General features: G+C 56.5%; 1 protein-coding gene across 6 annotated transcripts; it reads left to right on the forward strand.

The window, feature by feature from the left end:
• DLG4 (discs large MAGUK scaffold protein 4) lies at nt 1-25409 on the forward strand. 6 transcript variants are annotated; one of them, XM_041000322.1, is made up of 22 exons: nt 1-33; nt 165-263; nt 517-557; nt 8704-8769; nt 11990-12043; nt 12172-12222; nt 12405-12529; nt 12633-12802; nt 12903-13039; nt 13229-13373; nt 19274-19569; nt 19760-19862; nt 19965-20079; nt 21337-21513; nt 21750-21786; nt 21882-21909; nt 22057-22104; nt 22244-22345; nt 22569-22741; nt 23663-23772; nt 24256-24347; nt 24426-25409. In XM_041000322.1, the coding sequence occupies exons 1-22, from the start codon at nt 15-17 to the stop codon at nt 24530-24532; spliced, it is 2295 nt and encodes a 764-aa protein (XP_040856256.1). In that variant the 5' UTR covers nt 1-14; the 3' UTR covers nt 24533-25409. The 6 variants fall into 6 exon arrangements, with proteins under 6 accessions (XP_040856256.1, XP_040856257.1, XP_040856259.1 ...); XM_041000323.1 differs by having other exon boundaries at nt 15-33; nt 12166-12222; nt 24426-24860; XM_041000325.1 differs by lacking the exons at nt 1-33; nt 165-263; nt 517-557 and adding an exon at nt 1216-1707.
• The last annotated feature ends 739 nt before the right edge of the window (nt 25410-26148 follow it).

Below are 26148 nucleotides of genomic sequence, written 5' to 3' on the forward strand. Positions count from 1 at the left end.
GAGAGAACGGAGCAATGTCCCAGAGACCAAGAGGTGAAAATCGGGGTCCTTGTGTAGAAGGGAGGCCTTGAGAACAAAAGTGGAGCAGGTGGGCAGGGAGCTGGAGGTGAATTGGTGTTGGTCCTTTCCTACTCCCAATCTCCCCCTCACTTGCTTTTGACCAGCTCCCAGGTCAGTCCTCTGGCTTCTGGCGCCCCCACTGTTGCGGTGGGCACCGCCCCTCCTGGCGGTGCTACACAGCGACCTCTTCCAGGCCTTGCTGGGTGAGTAGCCCCAGTTTTCTTAAGGGTCAGTGGGACTGGAGGCGGGGTGGGGGAGGGCAGGCAAAGACTGGCCTGGGCCTCTGCAGGCCATGTTAGTGAAGCCCAGAGTTGACTGGAAGCCTGGAGATCTACGCTCAGTCTTCAGCACGGGGTCCCTCCTGGTAGGATGGACTAGGCTTGGCTGGAGGGGCGGTGATGGTGGCTGGAGGAAAGGGGGTGCAGGGAGCATGACTGGGCTGTGTTCCTGCGACAGACATTCTGGACTATTACGAGGCTTCCATCTCCGAGGGTCAGGTAAGACTGCAGGGAGTTCTTGGCTTGCTGTGGGAACAAGCGGGCAAGGGGCAGCACAGTGGGTGAGGGTTGGGGTCAAAGTTGAGTAGAGCCTGGCTGAACCCAAATGATCAGATGAGAGACCCGGGGCTCCTAGAGACAGAAATCCCAAGTTAGTGACCCAGGGACTTGGGGACATTGAGAATACACCCTCCCTGAGAAGGCCCTATCCTCTGCCCCCTCTCCTTTCTTCCCTGTCTGCCTCATTTCAGCCCCTGGAGGGTCAGGGCGTAATTACTTTCCAGGCGTCCTGCTGTGATTCCTGAGAGAGAATCAGGTCCCCAGGGATTCCCTCAGCAGCCCCTCCTTCACACCCTGTCCCCAACCATGACCTCCCTTCAGTATTTCAGCAACCAGAAGGTGCTTCAGTCCATCTCTGGGCGCTGGCTCCCCTTGAGAGCTGAAGTCCACCTTTCTTGTCTTTGCTGCCCTTGCGGAGGGCTGCCTGGGTCTCCATGTTGGCTTCAGGGCGTCTCAGCAGCGGTTTCTAGCTCCCTTCCCATTATCCGGGTTCCTGCCAGCACTGAAGGAGTTAACTCTGCTAAGGCACCCCCCCATTCTGGCTCCTCGCTCCCTCCCTCCCTCCCCCTGCTTCCTCTCTCCTCCTCTCTCCCCTTCCCTCCTCAGCTCCACGGCTCCCTTGGCCGCTGCCGTCTCCAGCCCCCCCACCCCACTCCCCCGCCACGGCCCCTAGCCCCTGGCCGCTTGGCAAGACCCCCCCCTACCCTGGGGCTCCCCGAAATCCAGTTCCCCTCCCCCACCCCAGCTCATGCCCCAGCCCTCGAACTCCGGGGCTGCTAGCCCCCGGTGCCCCCGCCCCTCCTGAAAATCGGGGTGTGCTCCCCAAACCCCCTCCCCTCCATTGGGGAGCCCCTTTCCGGGCCCCTTTTCCCTCCCTCCCACGCTCCCATACCCTTCCCTTCTCCAACCCCCTCCTTCCCCTCTCACCCCTCCCCCCATCCTGGCCCCCCCTGCAAAAGTGGGGTGCGGAGGGGGGAGGGGTGAGAACCCACCACGGGGAGGAAGGCAACTCTGATGAAGTCAGAGCCCCTTACCCGCCGCCGCGGCCAGGCCCCCCAACATGGACTGTCTCTGTATAGTGACAACCAAGGTAAGCCTGCCGGGGGCTGCTAGCCGGAGGGGGAGGGCAACAGTTTACGGGGAGGGGTCCAGCAGGCCTCAGTTGGGACTGGAGGCCCTGGAGTGAGAGCATCACGAGTAAGATGCTTTTGGGGTCCATGATTTAGTTTTGGGGTTCACAGCTGAGAAAACGTTGAATTTGGCCACAGGTGCCCCCTGGAGTGATCCCTTCTGTACCTGTAGAGAAATGGGAAATTTGGGATATTTCACGGTTTGGGGGAGCTTGGTGGTTTGGGGGGTCCATTGGCGATGTTTGAGGGAGACTTGTTTAGAGAGAAGCCTGGTTCACATGGGAGGTCTGCTTGTAGATGGGGTAATGTGGACTATGCATGTGTGTGTGTATGTGGGGGGGTGTCCTCTTCTCTCCTGGGGGCGAAAAGCAGGCTTCCACAGGGCTTTAGCCATTCCAGGGGGTTCCTGGCATAAAGGTTCAGGTAACTGGCTGTGGGTGCCTGAGTGGTCTGGGGGTGTCAGCTGGAAGAGAGAGTGGGCCTCCAGACTGTGGAATGCTTTGTGGTAGATATCTTTGGGGCTGCGGTCTCAATATGAGGGAATTGTTAATTTGGGGTTTGAGCTTAAGGAATGGAGACAGTTGGGTCCTGCCAGTGGGCTGGGTCTGGACACTGGATCACCTGAGGGAGTGGGCCAGGTGAGGCCAGGACTGGTGGTACTCCCATGGAAGCAGAAGGGGTGCAGTAGCTGCCAGTTCTGGAGGGAGGTGGACGAGTGGTGTGGGGATAGAGGAGATTTGAGGAAGGGGACCAAGTGGATAGTGCAGAATTTAGGGGTGGCCCAGGCAGGTACCCAGTGTCTGCATCTTCTCACACACTGCCATCAGACCTGGGCAGAAGCACGGAGAGGACTGCCTGGTACCCCTGGGATCAAAGTGGGAGAGGAAAGCTGGGTGGACAGGTTTCCTCCATCCCACCCCAAGGACTTCTCATGGAGCCTGGTGGGGTGAAGAGGCGGCGGTGGAGGGCAGGGCCAGCAACCGTGGGCCTCTGTGCAGGGGTGCCCCCAAGGTTGGTGCTTGGTGAAGGCATGTGCAAGCTGGCCCCTGGTGGAGAGTGTGATGCCTGTGCCTTCCAGAGCCTGGGACAGGAGAGCTGGGTGCCTGGTGTGTGGAGGGAGGCTTGGGCGGGTGGCAGGCAGCTGGGGGCTGGGGGGTGGGACAGGAAGTGGGGGCTGCGGGAGGCGGGGTCCGGGTGAGTCACAGGCTGGGGAGGGGGGTTATATTTAGTGGGAACTGCATCTTCTCATGGGAGGGAGCCCAGGACACACATGTTCCCTGCCACAAATTCGCACATATGTGTGCACACGCGAGAGTGCTTGGAAGAGATGGGGGGGTGCAATGTCCTTGAGGTCTGGAACCCCCACCTTTTCTCCACCAGGGCTACCTGCTGGTGCCCCATTCTATGGGGCTGTGGGTTTTCCCCCCAGGCTGCTGCTTCCCCAGCCCCTGGAGTTTCAGAGACTGCTTTTGGTGCTTTGGTTTCTGGGGCCCAGTTTCCTTTCATATCCGTGGGCTCCTCCAGCCGTCTGCTGCCTCTAGGCCTGCTGTTTGGCCTTAGTGCTGCTCTACTCCACCTCTGTGCGCAGGTGTATACAGAAAGCTGGACAGAATGTGTGGGTGCACACATCCAGCACATGGATGTGGAAATGGGAGTGAAGGTGAGGGGCTGGCCTGTATTCTAGAGTGGGTGGAGGATTTCTTCGTCCCTCACTTCTACCATCTTGCTGTGAAGCCCAGGGCTGCGCCTCCGTGCAAGAAGGAAAGCTGGCAGAGACCATCATGCATTTGGGATTTTACTGAGGCATGGAGACCCAGGCTTTCCCTCCGCCTGGAAAACTTGTCAGCTTAGGATGGTGGGGACTCCAACTCCCATAAGACCTTGAGGCACAGGAGCCCTCAGTGTTAGAGGGCTGCTGGCCACAGGGGTGATGGGAGTTGTGGTTGGTCTCTATCCAGGGCAGCGGAGGGCAGCCCAGCACGAGCCAGTGGGGGGCACGTGGCTCGTGCCACTCACCTCCCCGCATCCCCAACACACCCGAGAATGCAGGGTGGGGTGGCAAGAGCTCAGGCTTTCCTCAACTCCCGTCTGGGAGCCCTCCATCTTTTATCGCCTATATTTAGACTCCTGCCGCAGTGGTGGAAGGAACATGTATGGATGCCTGCTGGGTGCTGGGCGCTGTGTTGGGTGCAAGCTCTGCTTCGCATGCCATCGTCTCGTCTTCCTCGGCGCCCATCTCTCTTGGCAGTTGTCTCCCGGTCTCTGAACATCTCTTTCTCCCACTCCGCCCCCGTCCCTCCCCCTCTCCCCGCGCTGCTGTCGCCGTTGCTATGGGAACCGGCGACGACTGAAGTTGCGTGGCGCACGGGAGGGCCGGGCGAGGGTGGCGGAGGGCGGAGCAGAACTAGTGGGGGCGGGGGTAAAAGGGGCCAGAAACCGGGAGGGGGGCGGTAGTTGGCGCAGAGCCCCGGAGGCGAAGCGGTTAAACCCTCCGGGTGGTCCTCATTGGGCCCGGACGAGGCGCTGGGGGCGGGGCAGTGTGGCCGGCGGCCCCGTTCATTGGCCGGCCGGGGCGTGGCGGAGGACCGTGTGGGCGAGGCCCGGGGGAGCGGATGGGCGGGCCTGGGCGGGGGCGTGGCCTGTCGGAGGCAGGTGGGCGGGGCCTGGCTTACTCCGTCGCGGGAGGCGGGCCGGGGGCGGGGCCTGGAGAGCCTGACCCGGGAGGGGCGTGGCGTGGGCCCCTCGTTCCGTGAGGACTCGGGATATGAGGGGGCTGTTGTCTGAGGAAGGGGCAGGGCGGCGGGGGTCTCTGGATGGGAGAATCCGGGGGGGCTCGGAGATCTGACGTCTCAGATTCCCTAAGATGGAGGCCTGTTCAGATTTCATCAGGGCACCCCTCCTACCTCAGCTCTCTGGGTTACTGGGAGACGGTTGCTAGGCGACAGCAAAGTCCTTGATTGCTGCGTTACCAGGCAACAGGGAAACGGAAAATGGAGGGAAAAAGGAAATGGGGGGATGGGGAAGGGTCTCCTCCGTGGGCCCTAGCTCCCACTAGTGGAGAAGCCGGCTCTACGCACTTTCTGTTCCAGGAGGATATTCAAGCTTAGCCCTGGCTCCCTGTGTGAGAACCCAAGCCTTCTATCTGGACCCAAAACTAGGACATTGGGGGTCATGGCTTGGGGGAGCGCCTGACAGATGCCAACCAACCGGATCGGGCTCGCGTGGGCAAGATCCTAGCTGGGGAAACCGTCCTTTCTGCCACGTGGGGTCATTTTTATGGATAGCAAAGGGTTGATTTGAGGATGCCCCTCTTTGGGTTTTAGAAACTGGATGGTGGGGGAGCACTTTCGTTGGGAAAATATTTGCAAGAGAAGCTTTCTGGTTCAGTTTGGGAGAAAATGAAAGCCTCTAAAGAGATCTGAGGCAGTTGGAGGCGTTCTGGAAAATGTGTGGGTCACAGCAAGCCTCAGGCCAGATCTTTGGTGTGGGGGCAAATCTTCCAACAAAATTAGAATGCCGGATCACGGGGGTGGGGGAGAGTGTTGAGAGGTGGGGAGGGCAGCCACGCTTATCAACGTGAGGGGTAAAGAAATAGATTGAAAAAAAAAATGTCTTACTAGGGTTGAGAATCAATTGCAGAGATTGCAAATTGCATTTGGAAGATTTGCTGTAAGGTAGATTGGATAATTCCCTGGATTTGGCTTCCGGTGTAGCATTGGGGACTGGGATATTAAAAACTCATGGAAGCCTTATTAGATTCAGGGGTTTGGATAGAGGGACCCACCCTTCCCAGACAGATTTGAGGGTTGGTTGTTTCTGTCAGAAAAAGGGTGGTATTTGGGTTAATTTGGGCTGGGGGAGAGAGATGATTTAGCAAGCAAGCTTTAGGGGTATATTCATTTGAGAACAGTTTGGTTATCGGGGCGTGTCCTGCAGAGGCAAGCTATGCCGGTGGCAATGAGTGTTCTGGCGTCTGGAAGGATGCTGTCCACCCTAACACGGGGGTTAGGAGGGGTAGCGTGGCCGATGTACTGCTTCCTCCTCTGTACCCTGCAGTCTGGTAGCGATGAGATGTCCAGCGAGGTTTTAGAATGGTGAGGGGCCTGGTCATTTTGTTAGGTGTGTGTGTGTGTGTTTGTGTGTGTCTGTATAGATTTGGGTGGGATAAGGGGCCCCTGGTAAATTTGGCACGCGTTTCTGTTTGAAGAGGAGTGGGAATAAAAGTATGTTCTGGAAGGTGGAATCCACAGAGGAACTGCTGGAACCAGAGAAGTTGATGGCTAAGAGGGTCTCCCCTCACCCCCTCTCCCATCGTGACGCTCTCTCGTACTGCGCAGGCGCCTCACCCCCCCCCCCTCCGGCCGCAGCCTCCAGTCGCCGCGGCCGCCGCAGCCCCCGCCCCTCTGCCCCTCCCCCTCCCCAGCCCGGGACCCTCGCTCTCCCGCCCACCCCTTCCCTCGGTCCCCCTCCCCTTCTCAATGTCGGCTCGGAACAGATTCGCCTCCATGTGTCTCTGCGTGGTACGTGCCGCGGTACGGCTCCGGCCCCGCTCCTCTCTTTCCGGACCCCCCCCAGATCTCAGGGTGCAAAGCTTCAAGTGCTGCCGCTCTTCCCTGGGCTTGGCGTGGGGTCTCTGGGGTTGCAACTTGTCGCGGACAGGCGCAGGGGATCGCCCCTCTTTCCACTTGGCCCCACGCCCCTCTGTGTTGGGGGTGCAAGCCTCGGTTCCAGGTCGTCTTGTGCATCTGGGGTTCTGGTGAGGAGGGGACCCAAGGGGAAGCAGTAGTGTCTTCCCAGGCCTTTAACATTTCTTTGACCCTAATATATTGGGAGTTCAGACTCGTCCCAGCTGCACTGGAGCCATCGTGGGGTGAAAGGGGTGGGGGTGGGGGGTCTGCCTGTCACTGCCCGGAAGTGGGGACCAAAGTGCTGACAACCCTTCCAGTGCCTGCTTTGGAGTTTCAGCGTTCCCCCATCTCCCCCCCAGACACACCCACCCAGACTTTTCTTCTTTCTTACTACATGGACATGGATGGTTTTCAGGGGGCAGAGGCCCTAACCTCCTGCACCCACATTCTGGGAACTTTGGTGTCCATTCCTGGCTCTCCATTGTCCTCACATTGCCTCTCAATGACTCTCCCTCCTGCTTGACAACCCCATCTCCATGGGGATGGGGCAGGAGGGGTGCCTGAGTCTCCCTGGGCTACAGGCAAGAGTCCCCAGCACTGAGTCGGCCAAACCCTCCCCCTGACTGCCAGAGCTTGCAGCTGGACATCTCGGTCCTATCACTCACTCCTTTCCTTGGCAGGGCATGATGGGTGGGTGGGTGGAGGAGAGGGGACCCTGAATTCTGAGACAGTGCCCTAGTTGAAAGCCACCTTTTAGTTCCCAGGACCGTTGTGGTGCTGCCCACCTCCCCCCAACACACACACACACACACACACACACACACACACACACACACACACACCTTTTCTTCTGGCCTGTCTGCAGTGGTGTGTATTTGAGTTCAGGACCCTCACGTCTGGGGACCAGAGGACAAACTCAGTCTTGCCAAGCCCTTGTGTCCCTTTCTGCATCCTCATACATATCGGCAAGCTGTGTCCTGCTTCTCCTGTCCTGACTGGTTGGTCTTGGGGGCCGAGGCTTCCTGCTGACACACCATGTCCCTCCTCCATGTCCTGCATCCTTGTCTGTACTTGGACGTGGGTCTCACCCTAAGAGTTCTCCCATTCATCCCTGATATCAATCAGGCATCATCCCTGATCTTGATCTTGTAACTGTTGCCTTCCAAATGTTGGGGTACTCTCCGTGTCCTCCTTGTCATCTCCCCAATATGCTCTGGCGGTGGGGGGTATATGTTCTATGTTCTGATGAGCTTGGAGTTGGGGAAGGTTTGCTTCAGTGGCGGGCAGGCCTCGGTGGTTCCAGTCCTAGCTGCTGCTTTTATTACTGTCTCCATCTGCCATCTCTCCCTGGCCTCCAGTTAATCCAGTTTACTAGTGTCCCCATATTCAGCTCACACGGGAAGCCCTTGAAGTGGCAGTTGGTTTACTGGAAGGAGAGTTGGGGCCCCAAAAGACCAGAGGAGGACCAGGAGCTTCCAATGTCTCCACACTCTATCCACTTCACCACCCCAGGGACCTCAGGCCCCCCTCCCTCCAGCATCCCATCTGCTAGTGTCTCCAGGTTAGTTGTGTGGGTGGGCCCTTTGTCGGGTGTGAGTTGGCTGCTGAGCCCCTCTGCTGACTACTTGGGAACTACTAAGGGCCAGGGAAGAAAGGGCTGGGCAGGCTTAGCCTGGTCATGTCTGGCGAGGGGGCTGCGGGAAGGGGGTGGCTGATGCCAGGTATCTTTGGGTTGAAGGGCCTGGAATTTGGCCTCTGCCTTGGGCATATAAGGTGCTGGAGAGCCAGTTGCTGATAGGTTGGAGGTCGAGGTTGAGGATGGGAGGTGGGCATGGAATGCAGGAGCAAGCAGGTGAGCTATGGGGAGGGAAGGGGAGAACTTGGTGGTGGGCTTAAGATGGGAGGGATAGCCAGGAAGTTGGAGGGATGTGAAAAATGGGGATGGAAGTGCCAGGGGCTAGAATACCGGAAGGATTGCGGGCCTGGTGGATGAAGGCCTGAGAAAACAGTGGCGACAGGGATGCCAAAGGAGGTAGTATGCCAGGCTGGAGGCCAGGGTCCCGGGATATGAGGGGCAGGGGTTGGAGAATGGAGTGGTGACCTGGGGAGAGAGATGACAGGTACTGGCGGGAGAGGGGGCTGTCCGAGAGGGTGGAGAGAGGGGAGCCAATGGGCTGGAGGGGAGGGAGGGGGAGGAGCTGGTCAGGCCCCGGGGCCTTCCGCACTGCACTGGAGGGGGGCTGGGGGAAGAGGAGGCGGCCCTGCAGGCCGGAGGCACCCGGGCGGCCCCAGTGGTGGCCCCAGTGACGCCTGCGTCCCTGTCCCCAGAAATACCGCTACCAAGATGAAGACACGCCCCCTCTGGAGCACAGCCCGGCCCACCTCCCCAACCAGGTAAACGCCCCCGAGCTGGTGCACGTGGCGGAGAGGAACTTGTCCCACCTCGAGGCCGTCCACGGGGTCGTGGGCCACGCCCACCTCTCCCCCCTCAAGGTAGGAGACCCTGGCGGCCCCCTCCCCAGTGCAGGCCCTCGGAGCCTCGGAGCTGCAGCAACCCCCTCCAAGGGCCGGTAGGGCGAGAGCTGTGGGGGCGGGGCTGGGGCTTGGGCTCCTGGGGCCTGGGGGAGGGGGCTTTAGGGGAGGGGGCTGGACGACCACACTGGTCTTAGAGAGAACAGGCCAGGCCAGCCGAGTGGGTGCGGAACGTGTGTGCGTGTGTCTGCGCGCGTGCGCCTGGTGTTGAGATGCCCACGTTTCCCGTGAGGCTCCCCCATCCCCAAGATGCCTGGACCCTCTTCGTTCCTTTACACCCGAGCTCCGCTTCCATTTCGTGTGTCCAGAGCTCTGTTCCAAGCGCCTGCCGCCCTCCTTTGCTCCGGTCCCTTGGCCACCTCCTCCCCCCACCTCCGCCTCGGGGCCTGGCTCTCCCTGCACCCTCCTGCCTGCGTGCGAGTCTCCAGCCCTTTCCATCTGTCTGCTCTGAGACTTCTCATGCAGTGGAGCCCCTGGGCCTCGGCCCCTGCCCCAGCCCTCACTCCGGGCCTGCGCCTCCTCCCCCTCCCGCCTCTCGCTCCCTGCTGGCTGGCTGGTTCTGGATGCTGTCTCTCTCTTCCTCCCACGCATATTCTCCTCTCTCTCCTGGAGCCCCTGCTAAGGCCTTTGCTGCCCCTCCACCATCCAACTACCCTTTTTCCAACTTCCTGCTTCCCTACCCCTCTACCTTCGGCCCACCCCTTCTCTCATTCCCTTGGGCTCCCACCTCACCCCCCCTTTACCCCCACCCCCATTATTATTTACCACCACCTGTTTTGTCCCCCCTCCTCCTGTGTGGTCACAGGGTGCTAGCCTAGGCCTCTGAGGGCTTCTGTTCTCCATGCCACTTGGCACCTTCCGCTGGGTTTGGGAGACAGGTGTGAACTTGCTGAGGGCTCAGGGTGGGCCTTCTCAGAAGGCCTGGGGCTGGGGGAGTTGTTGACGTTTCCCACAGAGAAGGAGAAGTTTCTGAGTCCAGGGATGGGCAGGTTCTGGGATGGGGTGGGGACAGGAGACAGTCAGGGATGAGACTGAAATCAGGGCAGTAGATTGAGCTGATGATGATGAACCCCGGCATTGGGGACAGTGCGACAGTCTGAGCTTTCCTGGAGAGGAGGAAAAATGTTGAGATGACTTAGGTGGCCATTAAGTTCCTGGGGAGCGGGGAGATGAGGGATGGGGCTGGGAGGTCGAGGGGGCATTGCCAGGCAGCTAATGCTGGGGTCTCAGGGAAGCAGAGGGGATGGATGGGGCAGGGGTGGGAGGATCTCAGCACCAGACGGGCTCCAGAGGACAGGAGCCCCAGTTTGCAGAAGAGATGGGGGAGTGGGTTGGAAATGAAGACCTGCCATTTGGGACAGAAGCTGGAAGGGAGAGAAGGTGGGGCAAGAGTTCCTCTGGGCCATGAAAGATTGGTGGTGCAGGGTGAGATGGATAGTTGATGAGGTCCCATGAGACTGGGGGGAGGGGTTGGTGGGAGAATGGAGGCTAGTGTTGGAAGAGGGAGATGGAAAGGGTGGGGACAGGTCTATGGATGAGGGGCTGAGGGGTGGGAAGTAGATGAATGTGATTGGGTGAAGGGTGGGGAGGCAGGTTCCAGGGCGAGCCTGGGAGAGAACATTGAGGATGGGGTATGGGCTGGAGGAGGAAGATGTGGGTGAGATTTTGACAGTCAGTGGCTATTTGTTGGACAACAGCTGCGATTTGTGAGGCTGGAAGATGGTGTTAATAGAGCTAGCAAACCTATTAACAGAGCTGGAGAATGGTCCACTGGTGGTTTGTAGGATTGAGAAATAGCAGGAGAGGGACCCTCTTGGGAGGGGAAGCACAGAAACTGGAGAATCCTTGCACTTGGCTCCAGATCAATATTGGCTGAAGGAGGAGACAGGTTGCAGACCCCGGAAACAGGCTCTGGGCAGCCTCCCAGCATTGCCATAGAGAAGTGGCTTCGGTTGCCCTGGCAATCGGGGAAGCCCCTAGGACCAGCCTAGGGCTGGCTCCGCCCGGAGCCCAGGACCAGTGGCTGACGTCAGGAACCTGGGACCGCCCCTCCTTAACCCTTTGCGGACCGAAGGCGGGGGGGGGGGGTTGAGGGAGTGGGGGGAAGGAGTAGAGGAACAAGCTAGGACCCGGATGTCTATCACCACTCTTCACCACCCCCACCCCTCTTCCTGCCATCCATTGCGTTGCGTAGGGCGAGGGATGTAGGGGAGAGGGGAAGGCCTGCAATTCAGGATGCGTTGAGCCCACAAACCCCTTAAGCCTGGACTTCCTCCGCCAGGCTAATGGGGAGGGGGGACCCCGAGTGGGCGAGGCGGGGCTAGCGTGTCTGGTGGACTGAGGCCACGCCCCATCTCCCCCCCCCCCCCCCCGCCTGTTGTCCTGACGACAGGGCCTCCAGGAGGTGGGTCTCCCCGGGTCTTGGCAGGTCTTAGATACCGTTGCTAGGCAACATGGTCCCGGTGGAAGGGATGGATTGGATGGCTGGTGGGTGAGAGCAAGGGAGGGGCCTGCCGCTGGGGGAACCCCGGATTCCCGGAGTGCAGAGATTAGAGCAAAAAAAAAAATGTATGTGAAGGTGAGGTGTAAACCTGGACGAGAATCATGAAGACATCCACGATGATAGGGGTAGGGAGTGTAGGGACAGAGTCGGGGCAGGAGGGGGTGGGGGAGCAGGACCCGGTGGACACGAGCCCTGGGGTGTACGTGTGTAGCACATAAGGCATGCAACACCCCATGGTGTTACATCCGGTGAGAAGCTCCCCCTTCTCCCTCTCCACTCTGCGCCATCTGCTGCTCCCCTCTCCGTCTGGCTGTCTCTCCCTTCCCTGCTTCTCCTACACCTTCTTCCACATGCAAGGGCCGGGCAGAGCTAGAGCTGCACAGTGTGTGTGAGAAAGAGAGAGAGAGAGAGAGAGAGTGATGGGGGCCAGGCCCAGTCCAGGAGGAGCCCTGAGGGGGCAGCAGAGTGGGCTTGGCAAAAGGCTGATGACAGGGTAGCCAGGCAGCGGGGACCCTCGGTTATGGGCTTCCTCTGGGACGTGGGCTCAGGACGCTGCTCGTCTCCTGTTTCCCCTCACAGGCCAATTCCCCCCCTGTGATTGTCAACACAGACACCCTAGAAGCCCCAGGATATGTGAGTTGTTTAGATTTGGGGAGGGGGTGGAGCAGGGAGGCCGCTGTGAAAGAAGGACGGGGAGGGCCTGGGCAGGCGCAATGTCTGTCTCACTGTGATTGTGTTTCTGTCCCGTGTTGGAGTTGCAGGTGAATGGGACCGAGGGGGAGATGGAATACGAGGAGATCACATTGGAAAGGGTGAGGACTGAGACCACTAGGCTCCCCGTGTGCCCCCTTTCTTCATGTGCCTGTGTTTCTGAGTGACCCCATCCCTCCTCATTCTCTGACTGCCACTCGCCAACTGATTCCCCTCCCATACCCTGTTCCCCCCACCCTCGAGAGGGGAGAGAGGCTGATGCTCCTCTGGTCTTTCTTCCCAGGGTAACTCAGGGCTGGGCTTCAGCATCGCAGGTGGCACTGACAACCCACACATCGGGGATGACCCATCCATTTTCATCACCAAGATCATTCCCGGTGGTGCCGCAGCCCAGGATGGCCGCCTCAGGTGGGCTGAAGAGACAGGGGACGAGGATGCTGGTGCCCTGCAGAGGGAGGGCCCCGGGCGGCAGGGAGCCCCTCGCTCAGGCCCCTCTCGCTGCTGCCCTTAGGGTCAATGACAGCATCCTGTTTGTCAACGAAGTGGATGTGCGCGAGGTGACGCACTCGGCAGCCGTCGAAGCCCTCAAGGAGGCAGGCTCCATCGTCCGCCTCTATGTCATGCGCCGGAAGCCCCCTGCTGAGAAGGTCATGGAGATCAAGCTCATCAAGGGGCCTAAAGGTAGTGACAGCTTCCCCTCCAGCCCTATCCCATGTTGTCCCCAGCACTGGATGCTGGGGTGGGCATGCTCACCTTGTACCCCGTCTCTGCCTCCCTCCAGGTCTGGGCTTTAGCATTGCTGGAGGTGTGGGGAACCAGCACATACCTGGAGACAACAGCATCTACGTGACCAAGATCATTGAAGGGGGTGCCGCCCACAAGGATGGGAGGTTGCAGATCGGAGATAAGATCCTGGCGGTGAGGAGCCCCTATCCCCTAGCTCACCGCCCCCAACCCCCACCCCCTGGCTGCCTGGCCTCCCCTGGCAGCTCCCCTTGCAGCTCCTGGCAGGCCGAGGTTCCTCCTGGCCCCAGCCACCACAGTGTGGTGTGTTCCGTGTTGTGTATGTGAACTTTGCTCTGCTAACCACACCCCCCCCACCCCCAGGTCAACAGTGTGGGACTGGAGGACGTGATGCATGAGGATGCTGTGGCAGCCCTGAAGAACACATATGATGTTGTCTACCTGAAGGTGGCCAAGCCCAGCAATGCCTACCTGAGTGACAGCTATGCTCCCCCAGACATCACGACCTGTGAGAGCTCCCTGTGACCCAGTCCAGCCACCTGCCTGTGGCTGTTCCCCAAACCCCGATGTTCCCCATGACCTGGTCCCAGCCACCTACTTGACAGGCAGTCCCATGGTTGCCACAGCTACCACCTCTCCTGTGGTGAGAACTAGAAAGGATCATTAGCAGTCCCTGCTCTAGAAAACGTGGGCCCAGTTCAAGTTGTTGGGCTGATTTTTTTTTTTGTTTGTTTGTTTATTTTTTGCACGCTTGAAAAAAAATAGGCCATTCTTAAAAAAAAATACTCAGTTGAAAGGTAGTTATAAAGGAAGAGGAGAGAGAAAGGCAAAATGAGAAATCTTCCATCTGCTGGTTCACTCCTCAAATGGCCAAATGACCATGGTTGAGCCAGGCCAGAGCCAGGAGCCAGGAGATTCTCCCATGTGGGTGCAGGGACCCAAGCACCTGAGCCATCCTCCAGGTGCTTAGCAGGGAGCTGGATGGGAAGTGGAGCAGCCAGGGCTTGAACCTGCACCTCCATGGGATGCCGGTGCTTCAGGTAGCAGCTTAACGTGCTGCATCACAATGATGCTCCCCCCATTGTTTTTAAAGAAATTTATTTAGTGTTTTTTCTTTTTTTTTTTTTAAGGGCAGAAGGAGACAGATAAAGCGCCTATCTGCTGTTTAACTCCTCAGATTTCTGCCTTGGCTGGGGCTGGGCCAAGCCAAAGCTGGGAAGTCACTCTGAATCCTCCACACGACTCACAAAGACCCAGCCCCTGGAGCAGTTACCCACCGCATTTCAGGGTGTATTAGTAGGAAGCTAGGTCAGGCGCTCAAACCTAGGCACTCCAGTCTGGGTTGCAGGCATCTCAAGTACTGTGTCAAATGCTGGCTCTGGAACTAATCTTTTTTTTTTTTTTTTTTCTTTTTAAACTTTATTTATTTGAAAGGCAGAGTTGCAGAGAGAGGGGGAGAATCTTCCATCCCTTGGTTCACTCTCCAAATGGCCTTCATGGCCAGAGCTGGGGTACTCTGGGTCTCCCAGATGAGCGCAGGGATCCAAGCACTTGAGCTAGCCTCTGCTGCTTTCTCAGGCACATCAGCAGGGAGTTGGATTAGAAGTGGAGCAGCCGAGACTCAAACCAGTGCCCGTATGGTGTGGCAGTGCTGTAAATGCCAGCTTTGCCTGCTAGTCCATAGCTCTAGGCCCCTGGAATTGATAATTCTTAGGTCTATTTAGAATATAGAAAAAGAAAAAAGGCTTCACATTTCTTTAGACAAGGCCATTTTAATTGGTTGCCGAGATGACATAAAACATAGAAGAAAGAAGTAGACATCAATTTTGCTTCTAAATGAAAATGTAAAAATGTGCATAGTAGCAAATCAAATGGCAGATTACAAAAATAAATAACGTGCTCACAAAGTAGGGTTTATTTCAGAAAACTAAAGGTGATTTAGTATTAGGAAATATTTTTTCAAGACTTCCTTTTTTTTATTAAAAAGGCATATTTATAGAGAGAAGGAGAGAGAAAAAGATCTTCCCTCTGCTGGTTCACTCTCCAAATGGGCACACAACCAGAGCTGAACTGATCTGAAGCCAGGAGCTTCTTCCAGATCTCCCACATGAGTGCAGAGTCCCAAGGCTTTGGGCCGTCCTCCTTTGCTTTTCCTAAGCAGGGAGCTGGATGGGAGGTGGAGCAGCGGGGACACACACTGGTGCTTATTTTGGATTCTGGCACTTGCAAAAGGAGGATTAACCAGTTGAGCCATAGTGCTGGTGCTGCACCCTAGAACTTATTTTTTTTTTTTTTTAAGATTTACTTAAAAAGATATTTTTAAGTTATTTTTATTGTAAAGGCAGAGATATACAGAGAGGAGGATAATCTGTCCTCTGATTCACTCCCAATGTGATCACAATGACTGGAGCTGAGCTGATTCGAAGCCAGGAGCCAGGAGCTTTTTCTGGTCTCTCACGCAAGTGCAGGGTCCCAAGGCTTTGGGCTATCCTCAGTTGCTTTCCCAGACCACAAGCAGGGAGCTGGATGGGAAGCAGTGTTGCCAGGATGCGAACTGGTGCCGATATGGGATCCTAATGTGTGCAAGGTGAGGACTTTAGCTGCTAGGCTACTGCTCCAGGCTCTAGGGGAGTTCTATTATTATTATTATTATTATTATTATTACAATGTCAGATATACAGAGAGGAGGAAAGACAGAGAGGAAGATCTGCCATCCAATGATTCACTCCCCAATGACCACAACATCCAGTGCTGCGCCGATCCGAAGCTGGGAACCAGTAACCTCTTCCGGTCTCCCACGTGGGTACAGGGTCCCATGGCTTTGGGCCGTCCTCGACTGCTTTCCCAGGCCACAAGCAAGGAGCTGATGGGAAGTGGAGCTGCTGGGATTAGAACCGGCGCCCATATGGGATCCCGGGACGTTCAAGGCGAGGACTTTTAGCTGCTAGGCCACTGCGCTGGGCCCTCTAGGCGAGTTCTTGATGTGATTATCTTAAGCAAGTTCATGGAGAAAAGCTTAAGATTGTCTCAAAGAGATGTGGGAAAGTACTTGACAATATGAAACATTTTCAGTTTAAAACTTAGTAAATTGGGACCAGAGAAATTTCCCTTAGCATGTGAGGAGTAGTTATCCCAAAGTAGCCGTGACGTTGTGTTATGAAGCTCTGGCCTTGCGTCCCTTCATTTAGGACGCTGCAGGGCCTCGCCTCAGCTCTGCTACGGGGTGCCTTAGTGTGTTAGTATTGACGTTTCTGAACCTAGTAACTCTGTCTTAATTTTATTCCCCCCCCTTTTTTAAACTTGATTTATTTGACAGATGACACAAGAGAAAGCTTGAAGGCATAGACAGAGAGGCCGGCACCTGCTGGTTCACTCCCCAAATGGTCCTGGTGCTATGGCTGATTAGTAGCCCAAACTCCATCCTGGTCTCCCCTGTGGGTGGCAGATACCCACGGACTTGTGTCATCCTCTGCTGCTTTCCTTGGCACGTTAACAGAGAGCTGGATCTGAAGCAGGACAGCCAGGACTCAAACGAGTCCTCAGTGTGGGATGCTGGCATGACAATCAGGGGCTTAGCATGCTGTGCTGCAGCGCTGACCCTGAACCTAAAAATAACTCTGTGGGGGGGTGTCCGGTTCATTGTAGGAAATTAAACAGCAGCCCCGGCCACTTTCTGCTCAAGGCAAACAAATGTAATAGGACAGAATTGCCCCAGCAAAAATGATTCTCCTGAGAATCACTGCTTTGGAGATGGCAGGTGAAGAGCTGGTGAAAAAACAAAAACCAAAAAAACCAAAAGCAAACTACAGAGCTGTTCTATTTGAAAAGAGAGAAGCAGAATTGTACTCATTGACCGTTGGATTAAAGTGCAAGTCGATTAACTGACAAACAACTAAGATGAAGGTTAAGAATGTGGCCATGGAGTAGTCGTGGCTCCGCACATGAAACTGCCGCCTGGGTTGCCCGTGGCCCCTGTTGCAGTGCTGGTCGAGTCCTGCCTCAGTTGCTTCCGACTGTGCGTCCTGCTATTGGGCTTGGGAAGCCATAGATAATGGCCCACGGACTTGAGCCTCTGCTACCCATTGTGTGAGATCCAGTTGGAGCTCTTGGTTCCTGGCTTGGGCCTGGCCCAGCCCCTGGGTTGTGAGTGTGAAGCAGCAGACAGAAGATACTTCTGTCGCTCTGTCTTTCAAATAACTAAATAAATCTTAAAAAAAAAAAAAAATAGAATGTATCTCTGTGTAAGTCAATAACAAGAATCAGGAACTTCCCAGCAATGAAACGATGTCATGGGTAAGAAAATCCCTTTTGCAATAGAAATCAATTCTATAAAATTCTTGGAAATGTAGACTTGACAAGAAATATCAGATTTATAGGAAGAAAATGATGAGGCTTCTAAAACAGTTTCTGGTTGGAATGACTTCATATGTGAAACATCTTAGCCCTCCCCAGATTAATCTATACATTTTATGCAATCCAAATCAGAATTTTAATGTTGTTTTTCCTCCTGGGAATTTAGCAGGTTGATTTTAAAGTTCAACTGGAAGAATCTGTGTGGGAGAAGAGCTAAGACATTTTTGGAAAGGAGTAATGAAGTATGACTGCCCCTACTGAATATCAAATCAGGCTGTAGATGCATATGAAAATCACATGTTAATAATCCTGTTTTCTTTTAGCCTTTATTTATTTTCATTTTTTAATTGAAAGAGAGAGACTGACATATTCCATTCACTAGTTCATTCCTAATCCAGATCCAACACAGCCAGGGCTGGGCCATGCCAAAGCCAGGAGCCTGGAACGCAGTTTAGGTCTCTGGTCTGAATGGCTGAGATTCAGGTGCTTAGGCCAGTACTGGGATGCACATTAGCAGAAAGCAAGTGAACAACCAGTGCTTGAACCAGGCTCTTCGAGATGGGTGTGGGTGTCCCAAGTAGTTGCATCTGCCCCACGTGGTACTATTTCTAAATACCATAACTTTCGTTCTGAAGGGAACTCAGGCTTCTTGGGGGAAAAAGGTCCATTTAAAATCCTGAGTGAGAAAGAGCTAAGATGAACTTGTGGCATCCTTTTAGAAAGCAAGGGAGGTAGCCAAGATTTATATTAGAGTCTAACTTTTATATGGGAGGTAGCCAGGATTTATATGGGAAGGGCTCTTGCTGGCTATTCAGAGCTCCATGGATTTGTTACAGTCTGTGAGGCCACACTAAATGCTTGCAAATATTAGGGTAGCTTTGGAGAATAAAGAACCCGTCATTCTGAAGATAAAGGGCAAGTCAGACCTTTACTGTCTCCCACAGCCTTTCTTAGACCATCTGAGGGCGGTGAACATAAGACACTTTTTTTTTGCAGAATTCCCACCAACAAATTCCCACCCGTTCCCCTGGGAAAAGTAGCACGTCATCAGTTAGCATTCTCTGATGAATAATCCAACTTAGGCAGTGATCATTGGTGACTTTGGAGTAAGGAACCTGTGCAGTGGTTCAATTAGCTGAACTTCCACTGGTTCAGATGCCAGCTGCTCCCAGCTTGTGGCCTGGGAAAGCAGTGGAGGATGGCCCAAGTCCTCGGGACCCTGCACTCACGTGGGAGACCCAGATAGAATTCCTGGTTCCTGGCTTTGGATCGGCTCGACTCTGGCCATTACAGCCATTCGGGGAATGAACCAGAGGATAGAGGATATCTCTTTGTCTCTTTCTCTCTGTAAATCTGCCTTTCCAAGAAAAATAAATCAATCTTTTTAAAAATTAATATCAATAAAAGAAAGGAAACTGAACTGAAAAGCTGACAGGTGCTGGATAGTAGCTAGACCAGGCTGTTGGCAACCAAACCTGCCCCAGGATCTAACAGAGCCAGACATCTTTGTGGCCTGAGGAGAGGCAGTAGGGAGACTATTCTGGGATGTTGACTCTGCTTAGAATTTGAACTTGAATCTGATTGAGCCTGAGAAAGAACTGCCAGTGTCTAAGAGACGTAGAGACCCAAGCTGCACCCGACCACAGTAGCTGCTCTGTTAGATTTTGCTTGTAGAACCCTGGCCACTCTTGTCCTCAAATAGCCAGCCCATTCAGTCAGTGGGCAAGAGAAAAAAAAATAGAAAAAATTCCGTGGATTCATAGTGTGAACTAAGCTCTCCCACCACTGAAAGAAAGCCCCCAAAGCATGCTATGAATATTAGCACCTCATCACCTCACAGAATGTCTCTAAATGCTTTATTTCCCAAGAGAACCAGTCCCTGTAAGGTGCTAGCCCCCGCAGGTGCCATGACCCCAGGTCCCCCACTGTGGGATCTCTGGCAGAACAACTTCCCTTTTGCCACCTGAGTCTGGCAGGGAGAAGAAGGTGGGGGCAGAGGAGCTGTCTGCCTCCGCCCACCTCCGCCTCGTCCTTCCTCCCGTTGTCTGCCCCCAGCGTACTCCCAGCACCTGGACAATGAGATCAGCCACAGCAGCTACCTGGGCACTGACTACCCCACAGCCATGACCCCCACTTCCCCTCGGCGCTATTCGCCAGTGGCCAAGGACCTGCTCGGGGAGGAAGACATACCCCGGGAGCCGAGGCGGATCGTCATCCACCGGGGCTCCACCGGCCTGGGCTTCAACATTGTGGGCGGCGAGGATGGTGAAGGCATCTTCATCTCCTTCATCCTGGCCGGGGGCCCCGCGGACCTGAGCGGGGAACTGCGGAAGGGAGACCAGATTCTGTCGGTGAGGGAATGCCTGTCCGCTATTTGTGCCCACCCCCTACCCACCATGGTCCCCATCCCTCGCCTCTCACAGAGTTCCAGGGAGGGGGTGATGAAGCCTGGTGCACCTGCTCGGCTAATTCCTACTCCACCTGGCCTTGGGATGTGTCTCTCCCTGTCCCCAACCCCACAGCCTCTCCTCCCATCTCTAGGTCAATGGTGTCGACCTCCGCAACGCTAGCCATGAGCAGGCCGCCATTGCCCTGAAGAACGCAGGTCAGACGGTCACAATCATCGCTCAGTATAAGCCAGAAGGTATCTCAGAACCCTGTCTCCTCAGCTGGATGGCTTTGGCAGGACTGGGGTGGGCGTGACGGGGTGGGGACAGAATTCAGGAATCTTCTGGTCTTCCCTCAGAGTACAGCCGCTTCGAGGCCAAGATCCATGACCTCCGGGAGCAGCTCATGAACAGCAGCCTGGGCTCAGGGACTGCCTCCTTGCGGAGCAACCCCAAGAGGGGTTTCTATATCAGGTCAGGGGCTTCCTGAGCTGGGCTGCTCAGGGGTCCAGGGATCCTTTCTTCCTTTGCTTTTTGCCTGCCCATCTCCCACCCCCCACTCCTCAGCCGTTCTCAGCCCAGCCAGATACCTAACTGGTGGTCATCAAGGGCTTGGCTGCGCAGGTTTCACAGTTTGAACCATAGTCGGCCCTGGGCATCCACGGAGCCAGCCCACCAGGAATCAGAGCTTTCTGGAAAGTTCTGGAAAGGTCCCGAATCCATTATGAACCTGTATTGTCTTCAGTCCCTAAACAATACAACATGTGCACCTGCAGCAGCAGTTACGCTGTATCAGTTGTTATAATGAGGGAGGAGTCAAAGACTAAGGGAGGGTGTGCGTAGGTAGGCTCTATGCAAATCACGTTTTATATAAGGGACTGGTGCATCCGGGTATTTGGGTAGCTTTGGGAAGTTCTGGACCCCTCATCCTGTGGGTTGTCAGGGATGACTGTCCCCACTGGCTGAGAAGACCCTGCTCTTCAGTCCTGGTTGCCCTCTCCTCCCCCCATGTACACTATGGCTTTTGTTATACCAGCCCCCTCCTCTCTGTTCCCGGCTGCTTGCACAGCCTGCTCCACCCTTGTTATTTGCAGACTCGGGTCCGTCAGCCCCGGCCCCACCTCCTCCCAGCCACGCAAGCCTGCAGTTTTAGCTGTCTGCTTTCTGGAATATCCTACAGGGCTATCCCACTCAACAGGTCCCAAACCCTCCTTGTCTTTCCCCTGGGTGTGGAGGAATCCATCCTGCCAGAGCAGTGTTCTCTCTTGCTCAGTGCCCTCACTGTCCCAGGCTCCGGATCTCTTCCCTTCTATCCCTCCTGGGGTCTGTCTGGTTGTCCCCAAAGCCACTGACTTCTGACTCCCAGCTGCTGCTGAATGGTCCTGGGAATCTGTTGGCTGTTCTCTTGTCTGACCGCAGGGGTGTTAATGCCTCAATGCTGCAGTTTTGTATTGATGAGGGAAACCCCAAGGTTGCATGCAAGCGATCTCACTTTTTGATTCTTCATGAATCTGAGCATGATTCATAAAGGTGACTTGGTGACACACAGGTGCAAGGTACACTGCAAACGGTTGCCTGCAGGGGGTGGTTAGTTCTCACCCTGAAAGCTGTCCTGTAGTGGAGACTGAAGGGTCCTGAGGCTGCTGGGTCCCCCCTACGCCATACACCTGTGGCCCCTGCTTTGCCACTGGCCTCAGGGGTGGCTCTGACCGTCAGCCGCTTGCCCTCCAGGGCCCTGTTTGACTACGACAAGACCAAGGACTGCGGCTTCCTGAGCCAGGCGCTGAGCTTCCGCTTTGGGGACGTGCTGCATGTCATCGACGCCAGCGACGAGGAGTGGTGGCAGGCGCGGCGGGTCCACTCTGACAGTGAGACCGACGACATCGGTTTCATCCCCAGCAAACGACGGTGAGACTCCTGGGGCTCTGCGGCCTTCCCACCACAGCCGTGGGTGCCCCTACTCAGCTCTCCGCCCACCAGTCTCCAGGGCACAGGTTTACCCTCTGTCCTCCTCGTGGGGACTGTGGCTCCCATGAGCTCAGGACAGATAACCCTCCTCCCTGTGAGGTGCTTTGAGGCTGTTGCTCTGAGCCAAGTTACCAGCTGGGCCTTTGCCTACCCCATCCCTTTGTGTTTTTTCACAGGGTTGAGCGACGAGAGTGGTCAAGGTTAAAGGCCAAGGTAGGTGGAGGAGAGGTGTGCCTGGGAGGAAGGGGGTGCATATGGAACCCCAACTCTTAACCAACCCTCTACGCATGCCTGCCTTCTCTTCCCAGGACTGGGGCTCCAGCTCTGGATCACAGGGTATGTGGGGTTAACCGGGAAGACCAGGGTGGTGGTGCTGGGAGGTGAGCGGGGAGTGCTGAGCTGCCATGGACATGGCCAGCAAGGCGAGATGGGCTCTGGGACCCGTGTCTCCCAGCCCCTGGCAGACACCCTTCCTCCTGCCAGGTCGAGAAGACTCTGTGCTGAGCTATGAGACGGTGACACAGATGGAAGGTGAGCCTGCCCCACCCCAGCCCCAGCTGGGCCCCCATCCTCCCCTTTCCCTTGCATCCTGTGGGGGGCGCTCCCCATGCCCCAGTGTCTTGCCCCTTGCGGCAGCACAGGGTCTGCAGCTGGTGCTTGCTCTCTGTAGTGCACTACGCTCGCCCCATCATCATCCTTGGGCCCACCAAGGACCGGGCCAACGATGATCTTCTCTCCGAGTTCCCCGACAAATTTGGATCCTGCGTTCCCCGTGAGTGCCTGGGGCATGGGGGTAGCTGGAGGCAGGGGTGATGGGGGGGCCGCCTGTGGGCCTTGGCAGAAAGGGGTACTCGGAGAGGCCGTGTGAAACCCTTGGCTTCCCCAGCACCCCCTGTCCCCTTCCCTGTGGGGCCTGGGATGGGGGAAGGCTGGTTTGCAAGCAAGAGGACAGTGGCCAGATCTTCCGGGGCGGGGGTGGGCTGACTCTCCGGCAGATACAACGCGGCCCAAGCGGGAGTACGAGATAGATGGCCGGGATTATCATTTTGTGTCCTCCCGGGAGAAAATGGAGAAGGACATTCAGGCGCACAAGTTCATCGAGGCCGGCCAGTACAACAGCCACCTCTACGGGACCAGCGTCCAGTCCGTGCGGGAGGTGGCGGAGCAGGTAGGAGCCGGTGGGCGCCTGGTCCTCTTGCCCCTGCCCTCTCCTCGCCCCATTGCAACCCCTCCCTCCCCAGCTCTCTCTAACTCTCTTTCTCTCTGTCTCTTTCCCTGCTGGGTCTGCGCTCCGCTCCTCCACCTCCTCTCTCCTCTTGGGCAACTCTGTCTGGTCGCCTGCTCTCTGTGTCCCACCTGCCTGGCCCCAAACTCCCCACCGCCATCTGTCTGTGTTCCTCCTGCCTGTCCCCTCCTTGCCCCGTTTCTCTCTGCCCCCTCCTCCTACCCCCGTGGCCTTCTTTCTGATGGGCCAATTTGCTGCCCATCCTTCCTGATGGCCCCTCGGGTCCCCTCTCCACTGCTCTCCCCTTTTCTGGGGGTCTCCACTCCCCTCTGACATTCGGCTGCTAACTCCTTTCCCCGCCACTGCTGCCCTGCCGCCCTTCCCCCCACGGCTCCTCCTTCCATCTGCCTCCCTCCCTCCCATCTGTTTCTCCTTGTTCCTTCCATCTGTCTGTCCTCTGTCCGTCCTCCTCTGCTCCCTCCCTCTATCCTACTTCCTTTTCCTTGGCTCTCGGGCCCCACATGCCCGGTTCCTGCCTCCTGTACCCTGTTCTGGCCTCTACCCTGCCACTGTCTGGGATCTCATCCCCCACTATGTACCACCTCCCCCCACACACATCCTCTCTTCCTCCCACCACACCCTCCAACCCATATGCCTCTTTCCTTTTTCTCTCTTTCACTCTGTCCATCCCCATCCCCCTGCTCTCACCCTCTCCACTGCCCACCTTTTAACATCCATGTCACTTCCCCTTGGCCAACCTCCTGTCCCTGCCTTCCCACATCCTGTGTCCCCATGCCTCGGTGCCCCTGTCCGTCCTCTCCTGCCACCTGCTGGTCCCCCTCCGCCCACCCTGCCTGCCCCCAGGGGAAACACTGCATCCTCGATGTCTCGGCCAATGCCGTGCGGCGGCTGCAGGCGGCCCACCTGCACCCCATCGCCATCTTCATCCGCCCCCGCTCCCTGGAGAATGTGCTGTGAGTATGGTCCTGGGGGCCACCCCTCTGCACCCCTACTCCTGTGGCCTCTACGTTGGATTCTTCCTTGAGTGGGATCTGCACCCAGGGCTGGAACCTGGAGGATGCTGGAAGTCCTGGGCCTTGCTCCTCCTCTTTGGCTTTGGGGTCAGAACTACAACTTCCAGCTGCGCCAGGGCAGGGGGCATGCACCAACTAGGGGCGAGACAGGGTCTCTGGGGCTGCTGGGAGTTCCAGCTTGAATGCTCTCTGTGGGGCAGGCTAGAAGAATATCACTGGAGCAGCTGCACCTGGTCGGGATGGGTCCAGGTTGTGTGTGGAATGGGGGAATGGGGGCTCACCTATGGCCCCAGAAGATGCTGGGATTTTTCAACAATTTTTTTATTGTTTTACTTCTTGGCTGTCAATGAGAAAATGTTGGTTGCAACTTCTCATCTCTGGATGGAGGAGATGAAGGGCCTGCGTCTGTTTGGCTCTTCACAGAGAGATTAACAAGCGAATCACAGAGGAGCAAGCCCGCAAAGCCTTCGACAGAGCCACCAAGCTGGAGCAGGAGTTCACAGAGTGCTTCTCAGGTGAGGCCAGGGCTGGCCCGGGGCGCTCTCCTTGCCCCTGAAGGGGGCCTGGCCTCACACCCTGCCCCTTCCCCACAGCCATCGTGGAGGGCGACAGCTTTGAGGAGATCTACCACAAGGTGAAGCGCGTCATCGAGGACCTCTCAGGCCCCTACATCTGGGTTCCCGCCCGAGAGAGACTGTGACTCCTGCCCTGCCTCCCTGACCCCGGGCCCTCGGTCTGGACTTGCTTGGCCCACACCCTCTGCGCCCTCGCCTCCCTTCCCACCCTTCTTATTTATTTCCTTTCTGACCGGATCCAGCCGACACTGGAGTGGGGAGACCCACCTTTGCATGTTTCCCCGCACCCAGAACCAGGCTCCTGAATCCCCCAGGGACCCGGCGTCTGGGGGAGGGGGCGGCCAGCTGGGCTCCTGGCTCCAAGGACCTGTCACTCTCTACCACCCCTGCCCCATGCCCGCCCCCAACGCACACTTGACCCCGCCGGGGGCACCCCGTTGCCCGCCCCGTTGCCTCCCGCACACACTCCAGAATCAGGGCCCCTCCTTCTTCCCCAAGGAGCAACTGCTGTGGGGATGCAGGCCACAGGCCCCCACTCTCTCCTGAGGCAGGGCCTGGGGTCACCCCTGCCCCCCATCATGACTCCCCATGGCCCTTCAGTTCTCATTTATTTTTTTCCCACTTTTTTTTCCTTCTCAAAGGTGGTTTTTTGGGGGCGTATGTAGGGGTCTCCCCGCTGGGCCCCCTGCCTTCCACACACTCCCACCTGTTTTTCTTGCCGGTTTGCATGAGTGGAAGGTCTAACTGTGTTTTTTTCTTTTTTTCCCTGGGAGCTTTTTTTTTGTTTTTTTTTTTTGTTTTGTTTTGTTTTGTTTGTTTTTTTCCTTTTGGGGGGAAAGGGGGGGATGGGTCTAGGGAGTGGGGAATATGGGAGGGAGGGTGGGGGGGCAGGGGTCGGGTCGGGTGTCTGGGAACCAGGGGAAGACTGGAAATGCTGCCGCCTTCTGCAATTTATTTATTTTTTTCTTTTGAGAGAGTGAAAGGAAGAGACAGATACTTGAACCTTCTTGTGTGGCCTGGTTATTTGGGACCTGGGCATGGGTGGGGGAGAGGGGATGCAGGAGTGGGGAGGGGGAAGGGGATATTACCTCCAACCCAGAGAGCATATGGGGTTGGGAGGTGGACTGGGAGGGAGCTGGCCAGTGGAAGAACCCAGGTTGATTAGGAGTGGGTCCAGGAAGGGCAGGCAGGGGTAGAGGGGAGCTCTGTCTAGCTGGAAGAGGAGACCCAATGTGCCAGGGGCCCTGCCAGCTTCACCTAGCTGTGCCCACCACCTGGACAGTGCGGCAATCTCCATGGGAAATGAGAGACAACACTCCGCAGCTCACAGGGTTCCTGTTCTGGGAAACCCAGTGTCCCTTGAACGTCTGTTGAGTGCAGACGAGTTCAGAGAGACTGACAACATTGCCCAGCCTGGCCTCCCTCTCGTGTGATCAGGGCACTTTTGCCAGCTTACACCTGGGCAGGATCACCCAGCGCCAGGTCTGTGTGACAGTGTGGCTGGGAGCTGGGACTTCCTGCCACCGCCTGACACTGTGTGAGAGACCATCATCTGGCACAGGCTGGGAAAGATCCCAGGTCAAAATTCACAGGGCGATTTTTACTGGATGCAAGTGGCTTCTGCACTATGGGAAAGTGGGAAAGTCATAAGTCAAACTCTTAGACTCTGGGGACGGTCTCATGGAGTGTTGGTGAAGTATGGTTAGAGTTGAGCTCTAGATTATCATCCCAGAGGCCCCTT

Source organism: Ochotona curzoniae, unplaced genomic scaffold (genome assembly GCF_017591425.1).
Source record: "Ochotona curzoniae isolate NIBS_2020 unplaced genomic scaffold, NIBS_Ocur_1.0 scaffold_2453, whole genome shotgun sequence".
In the NCBI taxonomy this organism is placed as follows: Eukaryota; Metazoa; Chordata; class Mammalia; order Lagomorpha; family Ochotonidae; genus Ochotona; species Ochotona curzoniae.